Genomic DNA, 24,381 nt, shown 5'->3' on the forward strand with positions numbered 1-24,381 from the left:
TGATTGATCTATGATACACGGTGAGACTGTTATTGACCTGTGGATGGAGTGACATGGTACGCATGGTCTGTATGACTGATCTGTGATACACGGTGAGACTGTTATCGACATGGTATGCATGGTCTGTATGACTGATCTGTGGTACACGGTGAGACTGTTATTGATCTGTGGAAGGAGAGACATGGTACGTATGGTCTGTATGGCTGATCTGTGATACACGGTGAGACTGTTATTGACCTGTGGAAGGAGTGACATGGTACGCATGGTCTATATGACTGATCTGTGATACACGGTGAGACTGTTATTGACCTGTGGAAGGAGTGACATGGTACGCATGGTCTGTATGACTGATCTGTGATACACGGTGAGACTTTTATTGATCTGTGGAAGGAGTGACATGGTACGCATGGTCTGTATGACTGATCTGTGATACACGGTGAGACTGTTATTGACCTGTGGAAGGAGTGACATGGTACGCATGGTCTATATGACTGATCTGTGATACACGGTGAGACTGTTATTGATCTGTGGATGGAGTGGCATGGTCTGTATGATTGATCTGTGATACACGGTGAGACTGTTAATGATCTGTGGAAGGAGTGACATGGTACGCATGGTCTGTATGACTGATCTGTGGTACACAGTGAGACTGTTACTGATCTGTGGAAGGAGTGACATGGTACGCATGGTCTATATGACTGATCTGTGATACATGGTGAGACTGTTTTTGACCTGTGGAAGGAGTGACATGGTACGCATGGTCTGTATGACTAATCTGTGATACATGGTGAGACTGTTATTGACCTGTGGAAAGAGTGACATGGTACGCATGGTCTGTATGACTGATCTGTGATACACGGTGAGACTGTTATTGATCTGTGGAAGGAGTGACATGGTACGCATGGTCTGTATGACTGATCTGTGATACACGGTGAGACTTAGTGATCTGTGGAAGGAGTGACATGGTACGCATGGTCTGTGGCTGTTCTGTGATACATGGTGAGACTGTTATTGATCTGTGGAAGGAGTGACATGGTACGCATGGTCTGTATGACTGATCTGTGATATACAGTGAGACTGTTACTGATCTGTGGAAGGAATGACATGGTACGCATGGTCTGTATGACTTATCTGTGATACACAGTGAGACTTATTGATCTGTGGAAGGAGTGACATGGTACGCATGGTCTGTATGACTGATCTGTGATATACAGTGAGATTGTTACTGATCTGTGGAAGGAATGACATGGTACGCATGGTCTGTATGACTTATCTGTGATACACAGTGAGACTTATTGATCGGTGGAAGGAGTGACATGGTACGCATGGTCTGTATGACTGATCTGTGGTACACAGTGAGACTGTTTTTGACCTGTGGAAGGAGTGACATGGTACGCATGGTCTGTATGACTGATCTGTGATACACGGTGAGACTTATTGATCTGTGGAAGGAGTGACATGGTACGCATGGTCTGTATGACTGATCTGTGATACACAGTGAGACTGTTTTTGACCTGTGGAAGGAGTGACATGGTACGCATGTTCTATATGACTGATCTGTGATACACGGTGAGACTGTTATTGACCTGTGGAAGGATTGACATGGTACGCATAGTCTGTATGACTGATCTGTGATACACGGTGAGACTGTTATTGATCTGTGGATGGAGTGACATGGTACGCATGGTCTGTATGACTGATCTGTGATACACAGTGAGACTGTTATTGATCAGTGGAAGGAGTGACATTGTACGCATGGTCTGTATGACTGATCTGTGATACAAGGTGGGACTGTTATCAACATGGTACGCATGGTCTGTATGACTGATCTGTGATACATGGTGCGACTGTTATTGATCTGTGGAAGGAGTGACATGGTACGCATGGTCTGTATGACTGATCTGTGATACACAGTGAGACTGTTATCGACATGGTACGCATGGTCTGTATGGCTGATCTGTGATACATGGTGAGACTGTTATTGATCTGTGGAAGGAGTGACATGGTACGCATGGTCTGTATGACTGATCTGTGATACACAGTGAGACTGTTATCGACATGGTACGCATGGTCTGTATGACTGATCTGTGATACATGGCGAGACTGTTATTGATCTGTGGAAGGAGTGACACGGTACGCATGGTCTGTATGACTGATCTGTGATACACGGTGGGACTGTTATCGACATGGTACACATGGTCTGTATGACTGATCTGTGATACATGGTGAGACTGTTATTGATCTGTGGATGGAGCGACATGGTACGCATGGTCTGTATGACTGATCTGTGATACACAGTGAGACTGTTATTGATCTGTTTAAGGAGTGACATGGTACGCATGGTCTGTATGACTGATCTGTGATACACGGTGGGACTGTAATCGACATGGTACGCCTGGTCTGTATGATGATCTGTGATACACGGTGGGACTGTTATCGACATGGTACGCATGGTCTGTATGACTGATCTGTGATACACGGTGAGACTGTTATTGATCTGTGGAAGGAGTGACATGGTACGCATGGTCTATATGACTGATCTGTGGTACGCGGTGAGATTGTTAGTGAACTGTGGAAGGAGTGACATGGTACGCATGGTCTGTATGACAGTCTCACTGTGTATCACAGATCAGTTATTGACCTGTGGATGGAGTGACATGGTACGCATGGTCTGTATGACTGATCTTTGATACACGGTGAGACTGTTATTGATCTGTGGATGGAGTGACATGGTACGCATGGTCTGTATGACTGATCTGTGATACATGGTGAGACTGTTATTGATCTGTGGAAGGAGTGACATGGTACGCATGGTCTGTATGACTGATCTGTGATACACGGTGGGACTGTTATCGACATGGTACGCATGGTCTATATGACTGATCTGTGGTACGCGGTGAGACTGTTATTGATCTGTGGATGGAGTGACACGGTACGCATGGTCTATATGACTGATCTGTGGTACGCGGTGAGACTGTTATTGATCTGTGGAAGGAGTGACATGGTACGCATGGTCTGTATGACTGATCTGTGATACACGGTGAGACTGTTATCGACATGGTACGCATGGTCTGTATGACTGATCTATGATACATGGTGAGACTGTTATTGATCTGTGGAAGGAGTGACATGGTACGCATGGTCTGTATGACTGATCTGTGATACATGGTGAGACTTTTATTGATCTATGGAAGAAGTGACATGGTACGCATGGTCTGTATGACTGATCTGTGATACACGGTGGGACTGTTATTGACCTGTGGAAGGAGTGACATGGTACGGATATTCTATATGACTGATCTGTGATACACAGTGAGACTGTTATCGACATGGTACGCATGGTCTGTATGGCTGATCTGTGATACATGGGGAGACTGTTATTGATCTGTGGAAGGAGTGACATGGTACGCATGGTCTGTATGACTGATCTGTGATACACAGTGAGACTGTTATCGACATGGTACGCATGGTCTGTATGACTGATCTGTGATACATGGCGAGACTGTTATTGATCTGTGGAAGGAGTGACATGTTACGCATGGTCTGTATGACTGATCTGTGATACACGGTGGGACTGTTATCGACATGGTACACATGGTCTGTATGACTGATCTGTGATACATGGTGAGACTGTTATTGATCTGTGGATGGAGTGACATGGTACGCATGGTCTGTATGACTGATCTGTGATACACAGTGAGACTGTTATTGATCTGTGGAAGGAGTGACATGGTACGTATGGTCTGTATGACTGATCTGTGATACACGGTGGGACTGTTATCGACATGGTACGCCTGGTCTGTATGATGATCTGTGATACACGGTGGGACTGTTATCGACATGGTACGCATGGTCTGTATGACTGATCTGTGATACACAGTGAGACTGTTATTGATCTGTGGAAGGAGTGACATGGTACGCATGGTCTATATGACTGATCTGTGGTACGCGGTGAGATTGTTAGTGAACTGTGGAAGGAGTGACATGGTACGCATGGTCTGTATGACAGTCTCACTGTGTATCACAGATCAGTTATTGACCTGTGGATGGAGTGACATGGTACGCATGGTCTGTATGACTGATCTTTGATACACGGTGAGACTGTTATTGATCTGTGGATGGAGTGACATGGTACGCATGGTCTGTATGACTGATCTGTGATACATGGTGAGACTGTTATTGATCTGTGGAAGGAGTGACATGGTACGCATGGTCTGTATGACTGATCTGTGATACACGGTGGGACTGTTATCGACATGGTACGCATGGTCTATATGACTGATCTGTGGTACGCGGTGAGACTGTTATTGATCTGTGGATGGAGTGACATGGTACGCATGGTCTATATGACTGATCTGTGGTACGCGGTGAGACTGTTATTGATCTGTGGAAGGAGTGACATGGTACGCATGGTCTGTATGACTGATCTGTGATACACGGTGAGACTGTTATCGACATGGTACGCATGGTCTGTATGACTGATCTATGATACATGGTGAGACTGTTATTGATCTGTGGAAGGAGTGACATGGTACGCATGGTCTGTATGACTGATCTGTGATACATGGTGAGACTTTTATTGATCTATGGAAGAAGTGACATGGTACGCATGGTCTGTATGACTGATCTGTGATACACGGTGGGACTGTTATTGACCTGTGGAAGGAGTGACATGGTACGCATGGTCTGTATGACTGATCTGTGATACACGGTGAGACTGTTATTGACCTGTGGAAGGAGTGACATGGTACGCATGGTCTGTATGACTGATCTGTGATACACGGTGAGACTGTTATTGATCTGTGGATGGAGTGACATGGTACGCATGGTCTGTATGGCTGATCTGTGATACACGGTGGGACTGTTATTGATCTGTGGAAGGAGTGACATGGTACGCATGGTCTGTATGACTGATCTATGATACACGGTGAGACTGTTATCGACATGGTACGCATTGGTCTGTATGACTGATCTGTGGTACACAGTGAGACTGTTATTGATCTGTGGAAGGAGTGACATGGTACGCATGGTCTGTATGACTGATCTGTGATACACCGTGAGACTGTTATTGACCTGTGGAAGGAGTGACATGGTACGCATGGTCTATATGACTGATCTGTGATACACGGTGAGACTTTTATTGATCTGTGGAAGGAGTGACATGGTACGCATGGTCTGTATGACTGATCTGTGATACACGGTGAGACTGTTATTGACCTGTGGAAGGAGTGACATGGTACGCATGGTCTATATGACTGATCTGTGATACACGGTGAGACTGTTATCGACATGGTACGCATGGTCTATATGACTGATCTATGATACACGGTGAGACTGTTATTGATCTGTGGATGGAGTGACATGGTACGCATGGTCTGTATGACTGATCTGTGATACACGGTGAGACTGTTAATGATCTGTGGAAGGAGTGACATGGTACGCATGGTCTGTATGACTGATCTGTGATACACGGTGAGACTGTTATTGATCTGTGGAAGGAGTGACATGGTACGCATGGTCTGTATGACTGATCTGTGATACACGGTGAGACTGTTATCAACATGGCACGCATGGTCTATATGACTGATCTGTGATACACGGTGAGACTGTTATTGACCTGTGGAAGGAGTGACATGGTACGCATGGTCTGTATGACTGATCTGTGATACACGGTGAGACTGTTATTGACCTGTGGAAGGAGTGACATGGTACGCATGGTCTGTATGACTGATCTGTGATACACAGTGAGACTGTTATTGATCTGTGGATGGAGTGACATGGTACGCATGGTCTGTATGACTGATCTGTGATACACAGTGAGACTGTTTTTGACTTGTGGAAGGAGTGACATGGTACTCATGGTCTGTATGACTGATCTGTGATACACAGTGAGACTGTTTTTGACCTGTGGAAGGAGTGACATGGTACACATGGTCTGTATGGCTGTTCTGTGATACATGGTGAGACTGTTATTGATCTGTGGAAGGAGTGACATGGTACGCATGGTCTGTATGACTGATCTGTGATACACAGTGAGATTGTTACTGATCTGTAGAAGGAGTGACATGGTACGCATGGTCTGTATGACTGATCTGTGATACACAGTGAGACTTATTGATCGGTGGAAGGAGTGACATGGTACGCATGGTCTGTATGACTGATCTGTGATACACAGTGAGACTTATTGATCGGTGGAAGGAGTGACATGGTACGCATGGTCTGTATGACTGATCTGTGGTACACAGTGAGACTGTTTTTGACCTGTGGAAGGAGTGACATGGTAAGCATGGTCTGTATGACTGATCTGTGATACACGGTGAGACTTATTGATCTGTGGAAGGAGTGACATGGTACGCATGGTCTGTATGACTGATCTGTGATACACAGTGAGACTGTTTTTGACCTGTGGAAGCAGTGACATGGTACGCATGGTCTATATGACTGATCTGTGATACACGGTGAGACTGTTATTGACCTGTGGAAGGATTGACATGGTACGCATAGTCTGTATGACTGAACTGTGATACACGGTGATACTGTTATTGATCTGTGGATGGAGTGACATGGTACGCATGGTCTGTATGACTGATCTGTGATACACAGTGAGACTGTTATTGATCTGTGGAAGGAGTGACATGGTACGCATGGTCTGTATGACTGATCTGTGATACACGGTGGGACTGTTATCGACATGGTACGCATGGTCTGTATGACTGATCTGTGATACATGGTGAGACTGTTATTGATCTGTGGAAGGAGTGACATGGTACGCATGGTCTGTATGACTGATCTGTGATACACAGTGAGACTGTTATCGACATGGTACGCATGGTCTGTATGGCTGATCTGTGATACATGGTGAGACTGTTATTGATCTGTGGAAGGAGTGACATCGTACGCATGGTCTGTATGACTGATCTGTGATACACAGTGAGACTGTTATCGACATGGTACGCATGGTCTGTATGACTGATCTGTGATACATGGCGAGACTGTTATTGATCTGTGGAAGGAGTGACATGGTACGCATGGTCTGTATGACTGATCTGTGATACACGGTGGGACTGTTATTGACATGGTACACATGATCTGTATGACTGATCTGTGATACATGGTGAGATTGTTATTGATCTGTGGATGGAGCGACATGGTACGCATGGTCTGTATGACTGATCTGTGATACACAGTGAGACTGTTAGTGATCTGTGGAAGGAGTGACATGGTACGCATGGTCTGTATGACTGATCTGTGATACACGGTGGTACTGTTATCGACATGGTACGCATGGTCTATATGACTGATCTGTGATACACGGTGAGACTGTTATTGATCTGTGGAAGGAGTGACATGGTACGCATGGTCTATATGACTGATCTGTGGTACGCGGTGAAACTGTTATTGATCTGTGGAAGGAGTGACATGGTACGCATGGTCTGTATGACTGATCTGTGATACACGGTGAGACTGTTATTGATCTGTGGAAGGAGTGACATGGTACGCATGGTCTGTATGACTGATCTGTGATACACGGTGGGACTGTTATCGACATGGTACGCATGGTCTATATGACTGATCTGTGGTACGCGGTGAGACTGTTATTGATCTGTGGATGGAGTGACATGGTACGCATGGTCTATATGACTGATCTGTGGTACGCGGTGAGACTGTTATTGATCTGTGGAAGGAGTGACATGGTACGCATGGTCTGTATGACTTATCTGTGAAACACGGTGGGACTGTTATCGACATGGTACGCATGGTCTATATGACTGATCTGTGGTACGCGGTGAGACTGTTATTGATCTGTGGATGGAGTGACATGGTACGCATGGTCTATATGACTGATCTGTGGTACGCAGTGAGACTGTTAATGATCTGTGGAAGGAGTGACATGGTACGCATGGTCTGTATGACTGATCTATGATACACGGTGAGACTGTTATCGACATGGTACGCATGGTCTGTATGACTGATCTGTGGTACACGGTGAGACTGTTATTGATCTGTGGAAGGAGTGACATGGTACGCATGGTCTGTATGACTGATCTGTGATACACGGTGAGACTGTTATTGACCTGTGGAAGGAGTGACATGGTACGCATGGTCTATATGACTGATCTGTGATACACGGTGAGACTGTTATTGACCTGTGGAAAGAGTGACATGGTACGCATGGTCTGTATGACTGATCTGTGATACACGGTGAGACTTTTATTGATCTGTGGAAGGAGTGACATGGTACGCATGGTCTGTATGACTGATCTGTGATACACGGTGAGACTGTTATTGACCTGTGGAAGGAGTGACATGGTACGCATGGTCTATATGACTGATCTGTGATACACGGTGAGACTGTTATCGACATGGTACGCATGGTCTATATGACTGATCTATGATACACGGTGAGACTGTTATTGATTTGTGGATGGAGTGACATGGTACGCATGGTCTGTATGACTGATCTGTGATACACGGTGAGACTGTTAATGATCTGTGGAAGGAGTGACATGGTACGCATGGTCTGTATGACTGATCTGTGATATACGGTGAGACAGTTATTGAACTGTGGAAGGAGTGACATGGTACGCATGGTCTGTATGACTGATCTGTGATACACGGTGAGACTGTTATCAACATGGTACGCATGGTCTATATGACTGATCTGTGATAGACGGTGAGACTGTTATTGACCTGTGGAAGGAGTGACATGGTACGCATGGTCTGTATGACTGATCTGTGATACACGGTGAGACTGTTATTGATCTGTGGATGGAGTGACATGGTACGCATGGTCTGTATGACTGATCTGTGATACACGGTGAGACTGTTATTGACCTGTGGATGGAGTGACATGGTACGCATGGTCTGTATGACTGATCTATGATACACGGTGAGACTGTTATTGACCTGTGGATGGAGTGACATGGTACGCATGGTCTGTATGACTGATCTGTAATACACGGTGAGACTGTTATCGACATGGTACGCATGGTCTGTATGATTGATCTGTGGTACACGGTGAGACTGTTATTGATCTGTGGAAGGAGTGACATGGTACGCATGGTCTGTATGACTGATCGGTGATACACGGTGAGACTGTTATCGACATGGTACGCATGGTCTGTATGACTGATCTGTGGTACACGGTGAGACTGTTATTGATCTGTGGAAGGAGTTATATGGTACGCATGGTCTGTATGACTGATCTGTGATAGACAGTGAGACTGTTATTGACCTGTGGAAGGAGTGACATGGTACGAATGGTCTATATGACTGATCTGTGATACACGGTGAGACTGTTATTGATCTGTGGAAGGATTGATATGGTACGCATGGTCTGTATGACTGATCTGTGATACACAGTGAGACTGTTATTGATCTGTGGAAGGAGTGACATGGTACGCATGGTCTGTATGACTGATCTGTGATACACGGTGAGACTGTTATTGACCTGTGGAAGGAGTGACATGGTACGCATGGTCTGTATGACTGATCTGTGATACACGGTGAGACTGTTAATGATCTGTGGAAGGAGTGACATGGTACGCATGGTCTGTATGACTGATCTGTGATACACGGTGAGACTGTTATTGACCTGTGGAAGGAGTGACATGGTACGCATGTTCTATATGACTGATCTGTGATACACAGTGAGACTGTTACTGACCTGTGGAAGGAGTGACATGGTACGCATGGTCTGTATGACTGATCTGTGATACACGGTGAGACTGTTATTGACCTGTGGAAGGAGTGACATGGTACGCATGTTCTATATGACTGATCTGTGATACACAGTGAGACTGTTACTGACCTGTGGAAGGAGTGACATGGTACGCATGGTCTGTATGACTGATCTGTGATACACGGTGAGACTGTTATTGATCTGTGGATAGAGTGACATGGTACGCATGGTCTGTATGACTGATCTGTGATACACAGTGAGACTGTTACTGACCTGTGGAAGGAGTGACATGGTACGCATGGTCTGTATGACTGATCTGTGATACACGGTGAGACTGTTATTGACCTGTGGAAGGAGTGACATGGTACGCATGGTCTGTATGACTGATCTGTGATACACGGTGAGACTGTTATTGATCTGTGGATGGAGTGACATGGTACGCATGGTCTGTATGACTGATCTGTGATACACGGCGAGACTGTTACTGATCTGTGGAAGGAGTGACATGGTTCGCATGGTCTGTATGACTGATCTGTGATACACGGTGAGACTTATTGATCGGTGGAAGGAGTGACATGGTACGCATGGTCTGTATGACTGATCTGTGATACACGGTGAGACTTATTGATCGGTCGAAGGAGTGACATGGTACGCATGGTCTGTATGACTGATCTGTGATACACAGTGAGACTGTTAATGATCTGAGGAAGGAGTGACATGGTACGCATAGTCTGTATGACTGATCTGTGATACACGGTGAGACTGTTATTGATCTGTGGAAGGAGTGACATGGTACGCATGGTCTGTATGGCTGTTCTGTGATATACGGTGAGACTGTTACTGATCTGTGGAAGGAGTGACATGGTATGCATGGTCTGTATGACTGATCTGTGATACACGGTGAGACTGTTATTGATCTGTGGAAGGAGTGACATGGTACGCATGGTCTATATGACTGATCTGTGATACACGGTGAGACTGTTATTGACCTGTGGAAGGAGTGACGTGGTACGCATGGTCTGTATGACTGATCTTTGATACACAGTGAGATTGTTATTGACCTGTGGAAGGAGTGACATGGTACGCATGGTCTGTATGACTGATCTGTGATACACGGTGAGACTGTTATTGACCTGTGGAAGGAGTGACATGGTACGCATGGTCTGTATGACTGATCTGTGATACACGGTGAGACTGTTAATGATCTGTGGAAGGAGTGACATGGTACGCATGGTCTGTATGACTGATCTGTGATACACGGTGAGACTGTTATTGACCTGTGGAAGGAGTGACATGGTACGCATGTTCTATATGACTGATCTGTGATACACAGTGAGACTGTTACTGACCTGTGGAAGGAGTGACATGGTACGCATGGTCTGTATGACTGATCTGTGATACACGGTGAGACTGTTATTGACCTGTGGAAGGAGTGACATGGTACGCATGTTCTATATGACTGATCTGTGATACACAGTGAGACTGTTACTGACCTGTGGAAGGAGTGACATGGTACGCATGGTCTGTATGACTGATCTGTGATACACGGTGAGACTGTTATTGATCTGTGGATAGAGTGACATGGTACGCATGGTCTGTATGACTGATCTGTGATACACAGTGAGACTGTTACTGACCTGTGGAAGGAGTGACATGGTACGCATGGTCTGTATGACTGATCTGTGATACACGGTGAGACTGTTATTGACCTGTGGAAGGAGTGACATGGTACGCATGGTCTGTATGACTGATCTGTGATACACGGTGAGACTGTTATTGATCTGTGGATGGAGTGACATGGTACGCATGGTCTGTATGACTGATCTGTGATACACGGCGAGACTGTTACTGATCTGTGGAAGGAGTGACATGGTTCGCATGGTCTGTATGACTGATCTGTGATACACGGTGAGACTTATTGATCGGTGGAAGGAGTGACATGGTACGCATGGTCTGTATGACTGATCTGTGATACACGGTGAGACTTATTGATCGGTCGAAGGAGTGACATGGTACGCATGGTCTGTATGACTGATCTGTGATACACAGTGAGACTGTTAATGATCTGAGGAAGGAGTGACATGGTACGCATAGTCTGTATGACTGATCTGTGATACACGGTGAGACTGTTATTGATCTGTGGAAGGAGTGACATGGTACGCATGGTCTGTATGGCTGTTCTGTGATATACGGTGAGACTGTTACTGATCTGTGGAAGGAGTGACATGGTATGCATGGTCTGTATGACTGATCTGTGATACACGGTGAGACTGTTATTGATCTGTGGAAGGAGTGACATGGTACGCATGGTCTATATGACTGATCTGTGATACACGGTGAGACTGTTATTGACCTGTGGAAGGAGTGACGTGGTACGCATGGTCTGTATGACTGATCTTTGATACACAGTGAGATTGTTATTGACCTGTGGAAGGAGTGACATGGTACGCATGGTCTGTATGACTGATCTGTGGTACGCGGTGAGACTGTTATTGATCTGTGGAAGGAGCGACATGGTACGCATGGTCTGTATGACTGATCTGTGATACACGGTGGGACTGTTATTGACCTGTGGAAGGAGTGACATGGTACGCATGGTCTGTATGACTGATCTGTGATACACAGTGAGACTGTTACTGATCTGTGGAAGGAGTGACATGGTACGCATGGTCTATATGACTGATCTGTGATACACAGTGAGACTGTTATTGACCTGTGGAAGGAGTGACATGGTACGCATGGTCTGTATGACTGATCTGTGATACATGGTGAGACTGTTATTGACCTGTGGAAGGAGTGACATGGTACGCATGGTCTATATGACTGATCTGTGATATCCGGTGAGACTTATTGATCTGTGGAAGGAGTGACATGGTACGCATGGTCTGTATGACTGATCTGTGATACACAGTGAGACTGTTATTGACCTGTGGAAGGAGTGACATGGTACGCATGGTCTATATGACTGATCTGTGATACACAGTGAGACTGTTATTGACCTGTGGAAGGAGTGACATGGTACGCATGGTCTGTATGACTGATCTGTGATACACGGTGGGACTGTTATTGACCTGTGGAAGGAGTGACATGGTACGCCTGGTCTATATGACTGATCTGTGATACACGGTGGGACTGTTATTGACCTGTGGAAGGAGTGACATGGTACGCATGGTCTGTATGACTGTTCTGTGATACGCGGTCAGACTGTTATTGACCTGTGGATGGAGTGACATGGTACGCATGGTCTGTATGACTGTTCTATGATACGCGGTGAGACTGTTATTGATCTGTGGATGGAGTGACATGGTACGCATGGTCTGTATGACTGATCTGTGATACACAGTGAGACTGTTATTGATCTGTGGAAGGAGTGACATGGTACGCATGGTCTGTATGACTGATCTGTGATAGACGGTGAGACTGTTATTGACCTGTGGAAGGAGTGACATGGTACGCATGGTCTATATGACTGATCTGTGATACACGTGAGACTGTTATTGACCTGTGGAAGGAGTGACATGGTACGCATGGTCTTTATGACTGATCTGTGATACATGGTCAGACTGTTATTGACCTGTGGAAGGAGTGACATGGTACGCATGGTCTGTATGACTGATCTGTGATACGCGGTGGGACTGTTATTGACCTGTGGAAGGAGTGACATGGTATGCATGGTCTGTATGACTGTTCTGTGATACGCGGTCAGACTGTTATTGATCTGTGGATGGAGTGACATGGTACGCATGGTCTGTATGACTGATCTGTGATACACGGTGAGACTGTTATTGACCTGTGGAAGGAGTGACATGGTACGCATGGTCTGTATGGCTGTTCTGTGATACGCGGTGAGACTTTTATTGATCTGTGGATGGGGTGACATGGTAGGCATGGCACCTTATCATTGCCACATGGCCTCTATAAAACCACTGTCATTTAAATTTAAACAAATGACTGATCGCACGATTCCACCGTATTCCATTGCCCACGTGGTTACTGTGCACACCTTGCTGTGTTTTAAGCAATGTTCCTTCGTATATCCACACAGCTCCAGGAAGGCTTCGGATGGGGTCCCTTCATACAGCTCTTCTCCGACTACCAGAAAATAAAGGACGTTCCAAGTGAAAATGAAGGGAAGATGAAGCTCTGGGCAGAAAAGTTCTCCATTCAAGTGCAGAAGAACTTGGTCCCGTTCTTTAAGGCCTGGGGTTGGCCAATCCATGAGGACACCGCCGCAAAGCTGTCCTCCTTGCCTGAGTGGAAGGAGAACCCGATGACGAATGCTGTCTGAACGGTGTTACCATGGAAACCTCGGCTGCCCTTTGCATCACGTGTTCAAGTGTTCAATAGTCTTAATCTTACATTGCATAAAGAGGATGGAAGATAAGCTTTGTGGCGCCTTCTGTGGCCATTGAACTATATCCAGCGGTCAGGCATGGTTCTCTAAAAATCGTGCTGGTCCTCAATGACTGATCACCTATTTAGGATTGCCTGTCCAATATACTGAGACAAGTATCTAAACAGTATTTGATGTCAATGCAACTGATTGAGAGGAGTTCTCAAGGAAATTCTGTGCACCCGAGATGTTTATAGCAGCAGTAAGGATAAATAAATACATTGATTTGGAATGCACAGTTCTTAGCACTGTCTCTATTTTCACTGCACAAGTGTATGGCAAGGCTTAAACATTGGCAATAATGAAATCAAGGTAACACATCTGCATTGTCTTGTGAAACATATACCTTTTTCTTTCTGTGATCATAGGCCAACAAACACTTGACTTGGATTCGTTAGTGCTGCTACATTCAAAACAAACACTTTTTAAGAAAAAGTATAAAATTCCAGCTTTTGTTTTTGATGTGTTTGCCACAAGTACCAAAATAATATGACATGAAAAAGAGAAGGGGAATTGGGTGTTGAGATGCAGGCAATGTGGGTGTCTTGCCAGGTGGCAGTGTGGGTGTCTTGCCGGGTTGCAATGTGGGTGTCTTGCCAGGTGGCAGTGTGAGTGTCTTGCCGGGTTGCAATGTGGGTGTCTTGCCAGTTGGCAATGTGGGTGTCTTGCCGGGTTGCAATGTGGGTGTCTTGCCAGGTGGCAGTGTGAGTGTCTTGCCGGGTTGCAATGTGGGTGTCTTGCCGAGTGGCAGTGTGAGTGTCTTGCCGGGTTGCAATGTTGGTGTCTTGCCGAGTGGCAATGTGGGTGTCTTGCCAGGTGTCAGTGTGAGTGTCTTGCCGGGTTGCAATGTGAGTGTCTTGCCGGGTGGCAATGTGGTGTCTTGCCAGGTGGCAGTGTGGGTGTCTTGCTGGGTTGCAATGTGGGTGTCTTGCCGGGTTGCAGTGTGGGTGTCTTGCCGGGTGGCAATGTGGGTGTCTTGCCAGGTGGGAATGTTTGTGGATTTTATAGATTGGATAACAAAGTATTACTGGCTGAGAGTTTCACTGTATCAACCAATCAGAGGTTGTTACAATAGACATGGTCCAATGAGGGGTTAGGCAGAAGGAAGTTGCCCAGGCTGTGGCCCACTGGCCATGCCCCTCACAGATGTTTACTTCCAAAACATGAGAACCCGAGGAGACCACTGTACCCAGCAGGAGGGGCAGAAACCTGTCCAGCCCACCATATCCTATACGGAAGGGACGTCTGTCTTCTCTGCGGCTGACAGGCCCTCCTGTCCCACGGTGCAATCCCGCAGGATCATGGTCTGAGCAGATCAGGTCAGTTGGTGGAGGTCAGTAGCTGTATCGTGCCACTTTTCTCTAGAAGTGGCAACACCAGCAGCACTCCTATGTCAGGGGCTGACCCTCCGTGTTCTAGGGTGTGCTCCTCTCTGTTTGATAAGGAATGCAATACCCTCCACTCCCACGAATGCAGGGGCACCCCAGGACCTACCCGCCCTGCATCCCCCATTGCGCTCGTGATCTTTAACAGACTCCGCCAGGACTTCTGGGCGCATCCTAGTTCCTGATCTAATCATGTCTTGCCTCCCTTCCCACCGTATTATACTCTTTATAGTTCCAAGGACCACTGATCTTCCTCTGGCGCACGATCTTCAGGTGCCCCTTGCCCGTCCCCTGAGTGTTCCCTGGATTCTGGTCTTCCACAGGCTTCATTTATCACCTGGGCTCCTGATCTTACCTGGGATTCTGATCTTTTCAAGTCCTGATATATCCAGTCTCTTGATCTTCTCCAGACTCCTAGTCCCAGGCACCTAAGCTTCCTCTGGCATGGGATCTTCAGGTGCCCGTCGCCCGTCCCCTGAGTGTTCCCTGGACTGTGGATTTGCACAGGCTTCATTTATCACCTGGGCTCCTGATCTTACCTGGGATTCTGATCTTTTCAAGTCCTGATATATCCAGTCTCTTGATCTTCTCCAGACTCCTAGTCCCAGGCACCTAAGCTTCCGCTGGCGTGGGATCTTCAGATGCCCGTCACCCGTCCCCTGAGTGTTCCCTGGATTCTGGTCTTCCACAGGCTTCATTTATCACCTGGGCTCCTGATCTTACCAGAGATTATGATCTTTTCAAGCCCTGATATAGCCAGTCTTTTGATCTTCTCCAGACTCTTAGTCCCAGGCACCTAAGCTTCCTCTGGCGTGGGATCTTCAGATGCCCGTCGCCCATCCCCCGAGTGTTCCCTGGATACTGGTCTTCTACAGGCTTCATTCATCACCTGGGCTCCTGATTTTACCTGGGATTCTGATCTTTTCAAGCCCTGATAAAGCCAGTCTCTTGATCTTCTCCAGACTCCTAGTCCCAGGCACCTAAGCTTCCTCTGGCGTGGGATCTTCAGATGCCCATCGCCAGTCCCCTGAGTGTTCCCTGGATTCTGGTCTTCCACAGGCTTCATTTATCACCTGGGCTCCTGATCTTACCTGGGATTCTGATCTTTTCAAGCCCTGATATAGCCAGTCTCTTGATCTTCTCCAGACTCCTAGTCCCAGGCACCTAAGGTTCCTCTGACATGGGATCTTCAGGTGCCCGTCGCCCATCCCGAGTGTTCTCTGGATTCTGGTCTTCCACAGGCTTCATTTATCACCTTGGGTCCTGATCTTACCTGGGATTCTGATCTTTTAAAGCCCTGATATAGCCAGTCTCTTGATCTGCTCCAGACTCTTAGTCCCAGGCACCTAAGCTTCCTCTGGTGTGGGATCTTCAGAGGCCCGTCGCCCATCCCCTGAGTGTTCCCTGGATTCTGGTCTTATACAGGCTTCATTTATCACATGGGCTCCTGATTTTACCTGGGATTCAGATCTTTTCAAGCCCTGATATAGCCAGTATCTTGATCTTCTCCAGACTCCTAGTCCCAGGCACCTAAGCTTCCTTTGGCGTGGGATCTTCAGATGCCCGTCACCCGTCCTCTGAGTGTTTCCTGGATTCTGTTCTTCCACAGGCTTCATTTATCACCTGGGCTCCTGATCTTACCTGGGATTCTGATCTTTTCAAGCCCTGATATAGCCAGTCTCTTGATCTTCTCCAGACTCCTAGTCCCAGGCACCTACGGTTCCTCTGGCATGGGATCTTCAGGTGCCCGTCGCCCTTCTCTTGATTGTTCCCTGGATTCTGGTCTTCTACAGGCTTCATTTATCACCTGGGCTCCAGATCTTACCTGGGATTCTGATCTTTTCAAGCCCTGATATAGCCAATCTCTTGATCTTCTCCAGGCTCCTAGTCCCGGTCACCTAAGCTTCCTCTGGCATGTGATCTTCAGGTGCCCGTCGCCCGTCCCCTGAGTGTTCCCTCGACTCTGGTCTTCCACAGGCTTCATTTATCACCTGGGGTCCTGATCTTACCTGGGATTCTTATTTTTTTAAGCACTGATATAGACAGTCTCTTGATCTTCTCCAGGCTCCTAGTCCCAGGCACCTAAGCTTCCTCTGGCGTGGGATCTTCAGGTGACCGTCGCCCGTCCCCTGAGTGTTCCCTGGACTCTGGTCTTTCACAGGCTTCATTTATCACCTGGGCTCCTGCTCTTACCTGGGATTCTGATCTTTTCAAGCCCTGATATAGCCAGTCTCTTGATCTTCTCCAGACTCCTAGTCCCAGGCACCTAAGCTTCCTCTGGTGTGGGATCTTAAGGTGCCCGTCGCCTGAGTGTTCCCTGGACTCTGGTCTTCCACAGGCTTCATTTATCACTTGGGCTCCTGATCTTAACTGGGATTCTGATCTTTTCAAGCCCTGATATAGTCAGTCTCTTGATCTTCTCCAGACTCCTAGTCCCAGGCACCTAAGCGTCCTCTGGCGTGGGATCTTCAGGTGCCCGTCGCCCGTCCCCTGAGTGTTCCCGGGATTCTGGTCTTCCACAGCCTTCATTTATCACCTGGGCTCCTGATCTTACCTGGGATTCTGATCGTTTCAAGCCCTGATATAGCCTATCTCTTAACCTTCTCCAGACTCCTAGTCCCAGACACCAAAGCTTCCTCTGGAAAGGGATCTTCAGGTGCCCATCACCCTTCGATTGATTGTTCCCTGGATTCTGGTCTTCTACAGGCTTCATTTATGACCTAGGCTCCTGATCTTACCTGGGATTCTGATCTTTTCAAGCCCTGATATAGCCAGTTTCTTGATCTTCTCCAGACTCCTAGTCTGAGGCACCTAAGCTTCCTCTGGCGTGGGATTTTCAGATGCCCGTCCCCTGAGTGTTGCCTGGTTTCTGGTCTTCCACAGGCTTCATTTATCACCTGCGCTCCTGATCTTACCTGGGATTCTGATCTTTTCAAGCCATGATATAGCCAGTCTCTTGATCTTCTCGAGACCCCTAGTCCCAGGCACCTAAGCTTCCTCTGGTGTGGGATCTTCAGGTGCCCATCACCCGTCCCCTGAGTGTTCCCTGGATTCTAGTCTTCTACAGGCTTCATTTATCACCTGGGCTCCTGATCTTACCTGGGATTCTGATCTTTTCAAGCCCTGATATAGCCAGTCTCTTGATCTTCTCAAGACTCCTAGTCTGAGGCACCTAAGCTTCCTCTGGCGTGGGATTTTCAGATGCCCGTCCCCTGAGTGTTCCCTGGTTTCTGGTCTTCCACAGGCTTCATTTATCACCTGGGCTTCTGATCTTACCTGGGATTCTGATCTTTTCAAGCCCTGATATAGCCAGTCTCTTGATCTTCTCCATACTCCTAGTCACAGGCACCTAAGGTTCCTCTGACGTGGGATCTTCAGGTGCCCATCCTGAGTGTTCCCTGGATTCTGGTCTTCTACAGGCTACATTTATCACCTGGGCTCCTGACCTTACCTGGGATTCTGATCGTTTGAAGCCCTGATATAGCCTATCTCTTAACCTTCTCCAGACTCCTAGTCCCAGGCACCTAAGCTTCCTCTGGTGTGGGATCTCTAGGTGCCCGTCACCCGTCCCCTGAGTGTTCCCTGGACTCTGGTCTTCCACAGGCTTCATTTATCACCTGCGCTCCTGATCTTACCTGGGATTCTGATCTTTTCAAGCCATGATATAGCCAGTCTCTTGATCTTCTCCAGACTCCTAGTCCCAGGCACCTAAGCTTCCTCTGGTGTGGGATCTTCAGGTGCCCGTCGCCCGTCCCCCGAGTGTTCCCTGGATTCTGGTCTTCTACAGGCTTCATTTATCACCTGGGCTCCTGATCTTACCTGGGATTCTGATCTTTTCAAGCCCTGATATAGCCAGTCTCTTGATCTTCTCCAGACTCCTAGTCCCAAGCACCTAAGCTTCCTCTGGCGTGGGATCTTCAGATGCCCATCGCCAGTCCCGAGTGTTCCCTGGATTCTGGTCTTCTACAGGCTTCATTTATCACATGGGCTCCTGATTTTACCTGGGATTCTGATCTTTTCAAGCCCTGATATAGCCAGTCTCTTGATCTTCTCCAGACTCCTAATCCCAGGCACCTAAGCTTCCTCTGGCGTGGGATCTTCAGATGCCCATCGCCAGTCCCGAGTGTTCCCTGGATTCTGGTCTTCCACAGGCTTCATTTATCACATGGGGTCCTGATCTTACCTGGGATTCTGATCTTTTCAAGCCCTGATATAGCCAGTTTCTTGATCTTATCCAGACTCCTAGTCCGAGGCACCCAAGCTTCCACTGGCGTGGGATCTTCAGGTGCCCGTCGCCCGTCCCCTGAGTGTACCCTGAATTCTAGTCTTCTACAGGCTTCATTTATCTCCTGGGCTCCTGATCTTACCTGGGATTCTGATCTTTTCAAGCCCTGATATAGCCAGTCTCTTGATCTTCTCCAGACTCCTAGTCCCAGGCACCTAAGCGTCCTCTGGCATGGGATGTTCAGGTGCCTGTCGCCCGTCCCATGGGTTCCCTGGATTCTGGTCTTCCACAGGCTTCATTTATCACCTGGGCTCATGATCTTACCTGGGATTCTGATCTTTCCAAGCTCTGATATAGCCAGTCTCTTGATCTTCTCCAGACTCCTAGTCCCAGGCACCTATGGTTCCTCTGGCGTGGGATCTTCAGGTGCCCGTCGCCCTTCTCTTGAATGTTACCTGGATTCTGGTCTTCTACAGGCTTCATTTATCACCTGGGCTCCAGATCTTACCTGGGATTCAGATCTTTTCAAGCCCTGATATAGCCAGTCTCTTGATCTTCTCCAGACTCCTAGTCCCGGTCACCTAAGCTTCCTCTGGCGTGTTATCTTCAGGTGCCCGTCGCCCGTCCCCTGAGTGTTCCCTCGACTCTGGTCTTCCACAGGCTTCATTTATTACCTGGGCTCCTGATCTTACCTGGGATTCTGATCTTTTTAAGCACTGATATAGACAGTCTCTTGATCTTTTCCAGACTCCTAGTCCCAGGCACCTAAGCTTCCTCTGGCGTGGGATCTTCAGGTGCCCGTTGCACGTCCCCGGAGTGTTCCCTGGACTCTGGTCTTCCACAGGCTTCATTTATCACCTGGGCTCCTGCTCTTACCTGGGATTCTGATCTTTTCAAGCCCTGATATAGCCAGTCTCTTGACCTTCTCCAGACTCCTAGTCCCAGGCACCCAAGCTTCCTCTGGCGTGGGATATTCAGGTGCCCATCGCCCGTCCAGGTGTTCCCTGGATTCTGGTCTTCTACAGGCTTCATTTATCACCTGGGCTCCTGATCTTACCTGGGATTCTTATATTTTCAAGCGCTGATATAGCCAGTCTCTTGATCTTCTCCAGACTCCTAGTCCCAGGCACCTAAGCTTCCCCTGGCATGGGATCCTCAGGTACCCGTCGCCCTTCTCTTGATTGTTCTCTGGATTATGGTCTTCTATAGGCTTCATTTATCACCTAGGCTCCTGATCTTACCTGGGATTCTGATCTTTTCAAGCCCTGATATAGCCAGTCTCTTGATCTTCTCCAGACTCCTAGTCCCAGGCACCTAAGCTTTCTCTGGCGTGGGATCTTCAGGTGCCCGTCACCCGTCCCCTGAGTGTTCCCTGGACTCTGGTTTTCCACAGGCTTCATTTATCACCTGGGCTCTTGATCTTACCTGGGATTCTGATCTTTTCAAGCCCTGATATAGCCAGTCTCTTGATCTTCTCCAGACTCCTAGTCCCGGGCACCTAAGCTTCCTCTGGCATGGGATCTTCAGGTGCCCGTCGGCCGTCCCCCGAGTGTTCCCTGGACTCTGGTTTTCCACAGGATTCATTTATCACCTGGGCTCCTGATCTTACCTGGGATTCTGATCTTTTCAAGCCCTGATATAGCCAGTCCCTTGATATTCTCCAGACTCCTAGTCCCAGGCACCTAAGCTTCCTCTGGCGTGGGATCTTCAGGTGCCCGTCACCCGTCCCCTGAGTGTTCCCTGGATTCTGGTCTTCTACAGGCTTCATTTATCACCTGGGCTCCTGGTTTTACCTGGGATTCTGATATTTTCAAGCCCTGATATAGCCAGTCTCTTGACCTTCTCCAGTCTCCTAGTCCCAGGCACCTAAGTTTCCTCTGGCGCGGGATCTTCAGGTGCCCGTCGTCCGTCCCCGAGTGTTCCCTGGATTCTGGTCTTCCACAGGCTTCATTTATCACCTGGGCTCCTGATCTTACCTGGGATTCTGATCTTTTCACGCCCTGATATAGCCAGTCTCTTGATCTTCTACAGACTCCTAGTCCCAGGCACCTAAGCAGCTTCTGGCTCCTGCTTCTGGCAGCCTTTATCCCAGCTTCAATCCTTCCCACATTGTTCTGCATCTTCTGCCTATCTCTCAGGCATGCTCAGTGCTTTTCTGCTTTCCTGGCCCTGAACCTATCGTGACTCGAGCAGGTGCTGGAACATCGGAAAGTGAAAGGGAAACACCGTACGGAGAGCCTCCTCCCATGACTGCGTTCAGTTCTGGAGGAACACCTGCTTAGCCACTGTCATGACAAGGACCTGAGCCTCCCCCGACTCTCCCGATGCCCAGATTGATAGCTTCCTCATATCATGTGCATTCATCTAATTTCTGACATTCGAACCCCCAGTCTCATGATTCAGGAGTACATTTGTCAACACATCTTTACATTATTCTAGCGCTACCTTAGATCATTCGCTGCTCTGTTAACGTTTTACAATGTGTTTTGTACTAACTAGAAAACGTGGTGTCATTTTGCAACAAAGTGCATGTTTTGGCTAACTTTGTGCTCCAGTCGCCTCAGTCAATCTAGGTCGCCCTTGGTAACAATCCTCAATGAGGATCAACTACACAAGGTCCAACCTACATGCATGTCTGCCAGAGGAGTAGTAAGGAGAGCCCCTGACCTTATACAGGCATGTCTGCCAGAGGAGTAAGGAGAGCCCCTGACCTTGTACAGGCATGTTTTCCTGAGGAATAAGGAGAGCCCCTGACCTTGTACAGGCATGTCTGCCAGAGGAGTAAGGAGAGCACATGCCCTTTTACAAGCATGTTTGCCAGAGGAGTAAGGAGAGCCAATGACCTTCTACTGGCATGTGTGCCTGAGGAGTAAGACGAGCCCCTGATGTTCTACGGCATCTCACCAGAGGACTAAGGAGATCCCCTGACCTTCTACGGGCATGTCTGCCAGAGGGGTAAGGAGAGCCCCTGACCTTCTACAGGCTTGTCTGCAGAGGAGTAAGGAGAGCCCCTGACCTTCGACAGGCTTGTCTGCCAGAGGAGTAAGGAGAGCCCCTGACCTTGGCGTGCAGCTCCATTCATTTCTGCTAGATCGGGCCAGCATTGTGTGCACCCAGAGGAAGCCACAGCAGAAAACAGTCGCAATATGGATGCTAATATTGGATTCGGTCAAAATGAATGAATCCAAATGGCCCACACCACCAAAAGTTCTAAAATAGATACTACTAAATGTCCTACTGAGTAATTGTTTGTAGGACATTTTGTTGTAACAAAAAAAGAAGAAAAAAAGGTTCTAGTTACAGTATAGTGAGCAGGGGTTGCCGGGGACATACCCGCAGCTGATCCAATCGAAAAAAGAAAAGAAAAGGACCCTGCAGTGCCGGTTCCCGATCACAAAAGTGAGGGAACCAGCGTTGCAGGGACACAGCGCGTCGGAATTAAAGGTAAGTAGAGGGGTGGGGGTGTGTTGGGGGTGTGGTTGGGGTTGTGGGCGGGGGTTAGTGTTTGTATAGATTTGGGGTTGTTTACCATGGATGGAAATGTACGAATAATTTTGTATAATGTACGTTTCTCAAGCAGTCATTTCGGTCGCAAACATTTCATCCACGGTAAAAAAAATAAAATCCTAATATCTACATATATGACCTGCCCTGGCTCTGACTGGTGTTTGGATCCCCAATAGATGTGCGTGCATGGCGTTTTCACAAGTGCATGTGTTTATTGATAGATAACTATTGATACCAATACTTGACACCATCATCTTGGTGGGGTGTTGTCCATATCTGTTTCCAGTGGTAGTGGGTTTGAAAGGTGCCATCACCTTGCGATGGTTTGCTACATGAGTGCAACTTGCCTTTATCTGGCCTTATACAGGTGTAGGGTGAGAATTCCATTCCAGTTTTTCCACCTGGCCCATCCTCCTCAGGAGGACCTTTATCTGGCCTTATACAGGTGTAGGGTGAGAATTCCATTCCAGTTTTCCCACCCCGTCCATCCTCCTCAGGAGGACCTTTATCTGGCCTTATATAAATGTAAATAAAGGTGAAAGGTGAGAATCCCATTCCAGGTTTTCCACCCGGCCCATCCTCCTCAGGAGAACCTTAATTTGGCCTTATACAGGTGTACGGTGAGAATTCCATTCCAGTTTTTCCACCCAACCCATCCTCTTTAGGAGGACCTTTATCTGGCCTTATACAGGTGTAGAGTGAGAATTCCATTCCAGTTTTCCCACCCCCCATCCTCATCAGGAGGACCTTTATCTGGCCTTATACAGGTGTAAGGTGAGAATCCCATTCCAGCTTTTCCACCCGGCCCATCCTCATCAGGAGGACCTTTATCTGGCCTTATACAGGCGTAAGGTGAGAATCCCATTTCAGCATGTTTAGTATTGAAAGCGCTGTTTGAGCAAAACCCAGTCCCGCAGCAATGTGACCCCAATGACATGGGGCTACACATGGGATCCAACAAATACACAATACCGACTTTTGTAAATTCTCTCTGCTCCTTGTATTGTGTATAAACATGGGATTTTGCAGCAATACTTGCATTGATCAAAAGTCAATAGTACAGGCACTGAATCTTCTTCTCTTCTTTCATCATAATGTAAAAATCACAGTAAGGCCTGAAGCCGTAAACGATTTGCGCACAGAAATGGTAATCAACACTAATAGAGTCTTGCACGTAAGCCTTACTATT

At 47.5% G+C, this 24,381-nt stretch overlaps 1 protein-coding gene across 1 annotated transcript in view; it reads left to right on the plus strand.

Annotated features, from left to right (window-relative positions):
* LOC138528721 (TRPM8 channel-associated factor homolog) overlaps positions 1-14,311 on the plus strand; it is a 280,446-nt gene extending 266,135 nt beyond the window's left edge. Inside the window, exon 8 of the mRNA XM_069640581.1 lies at positions 13,728-14,311. Coding sequence (XP_069496682.1) covers positions 13,728-13,970 — 243 coding nt within the window. The 3' untranslated portion in view covers positions 13,971-14,311. The remainder of the gene's footprint in view (positions 1-13,727) is intronic.
* Positions 14,312-24,381: the final 10,070 nt, after the last annotated feature.

This window comes from Ambystoma mexicanum, chromosome 7q (assembly GCF_040938575.1).
Source record: "Ambystoma mexicanum isolate Mex_15411 chromosome 7q, UKY_AmexF1_1, whole genome shotgun sequence".
Taxonomy (NCBI): domain Eukaryota; kingdom Metazoa; phylum Chordata; class Amphibia; order Caudata; family Ambystomatidae; genus Ambystoma; species Ambystoma mexicanum.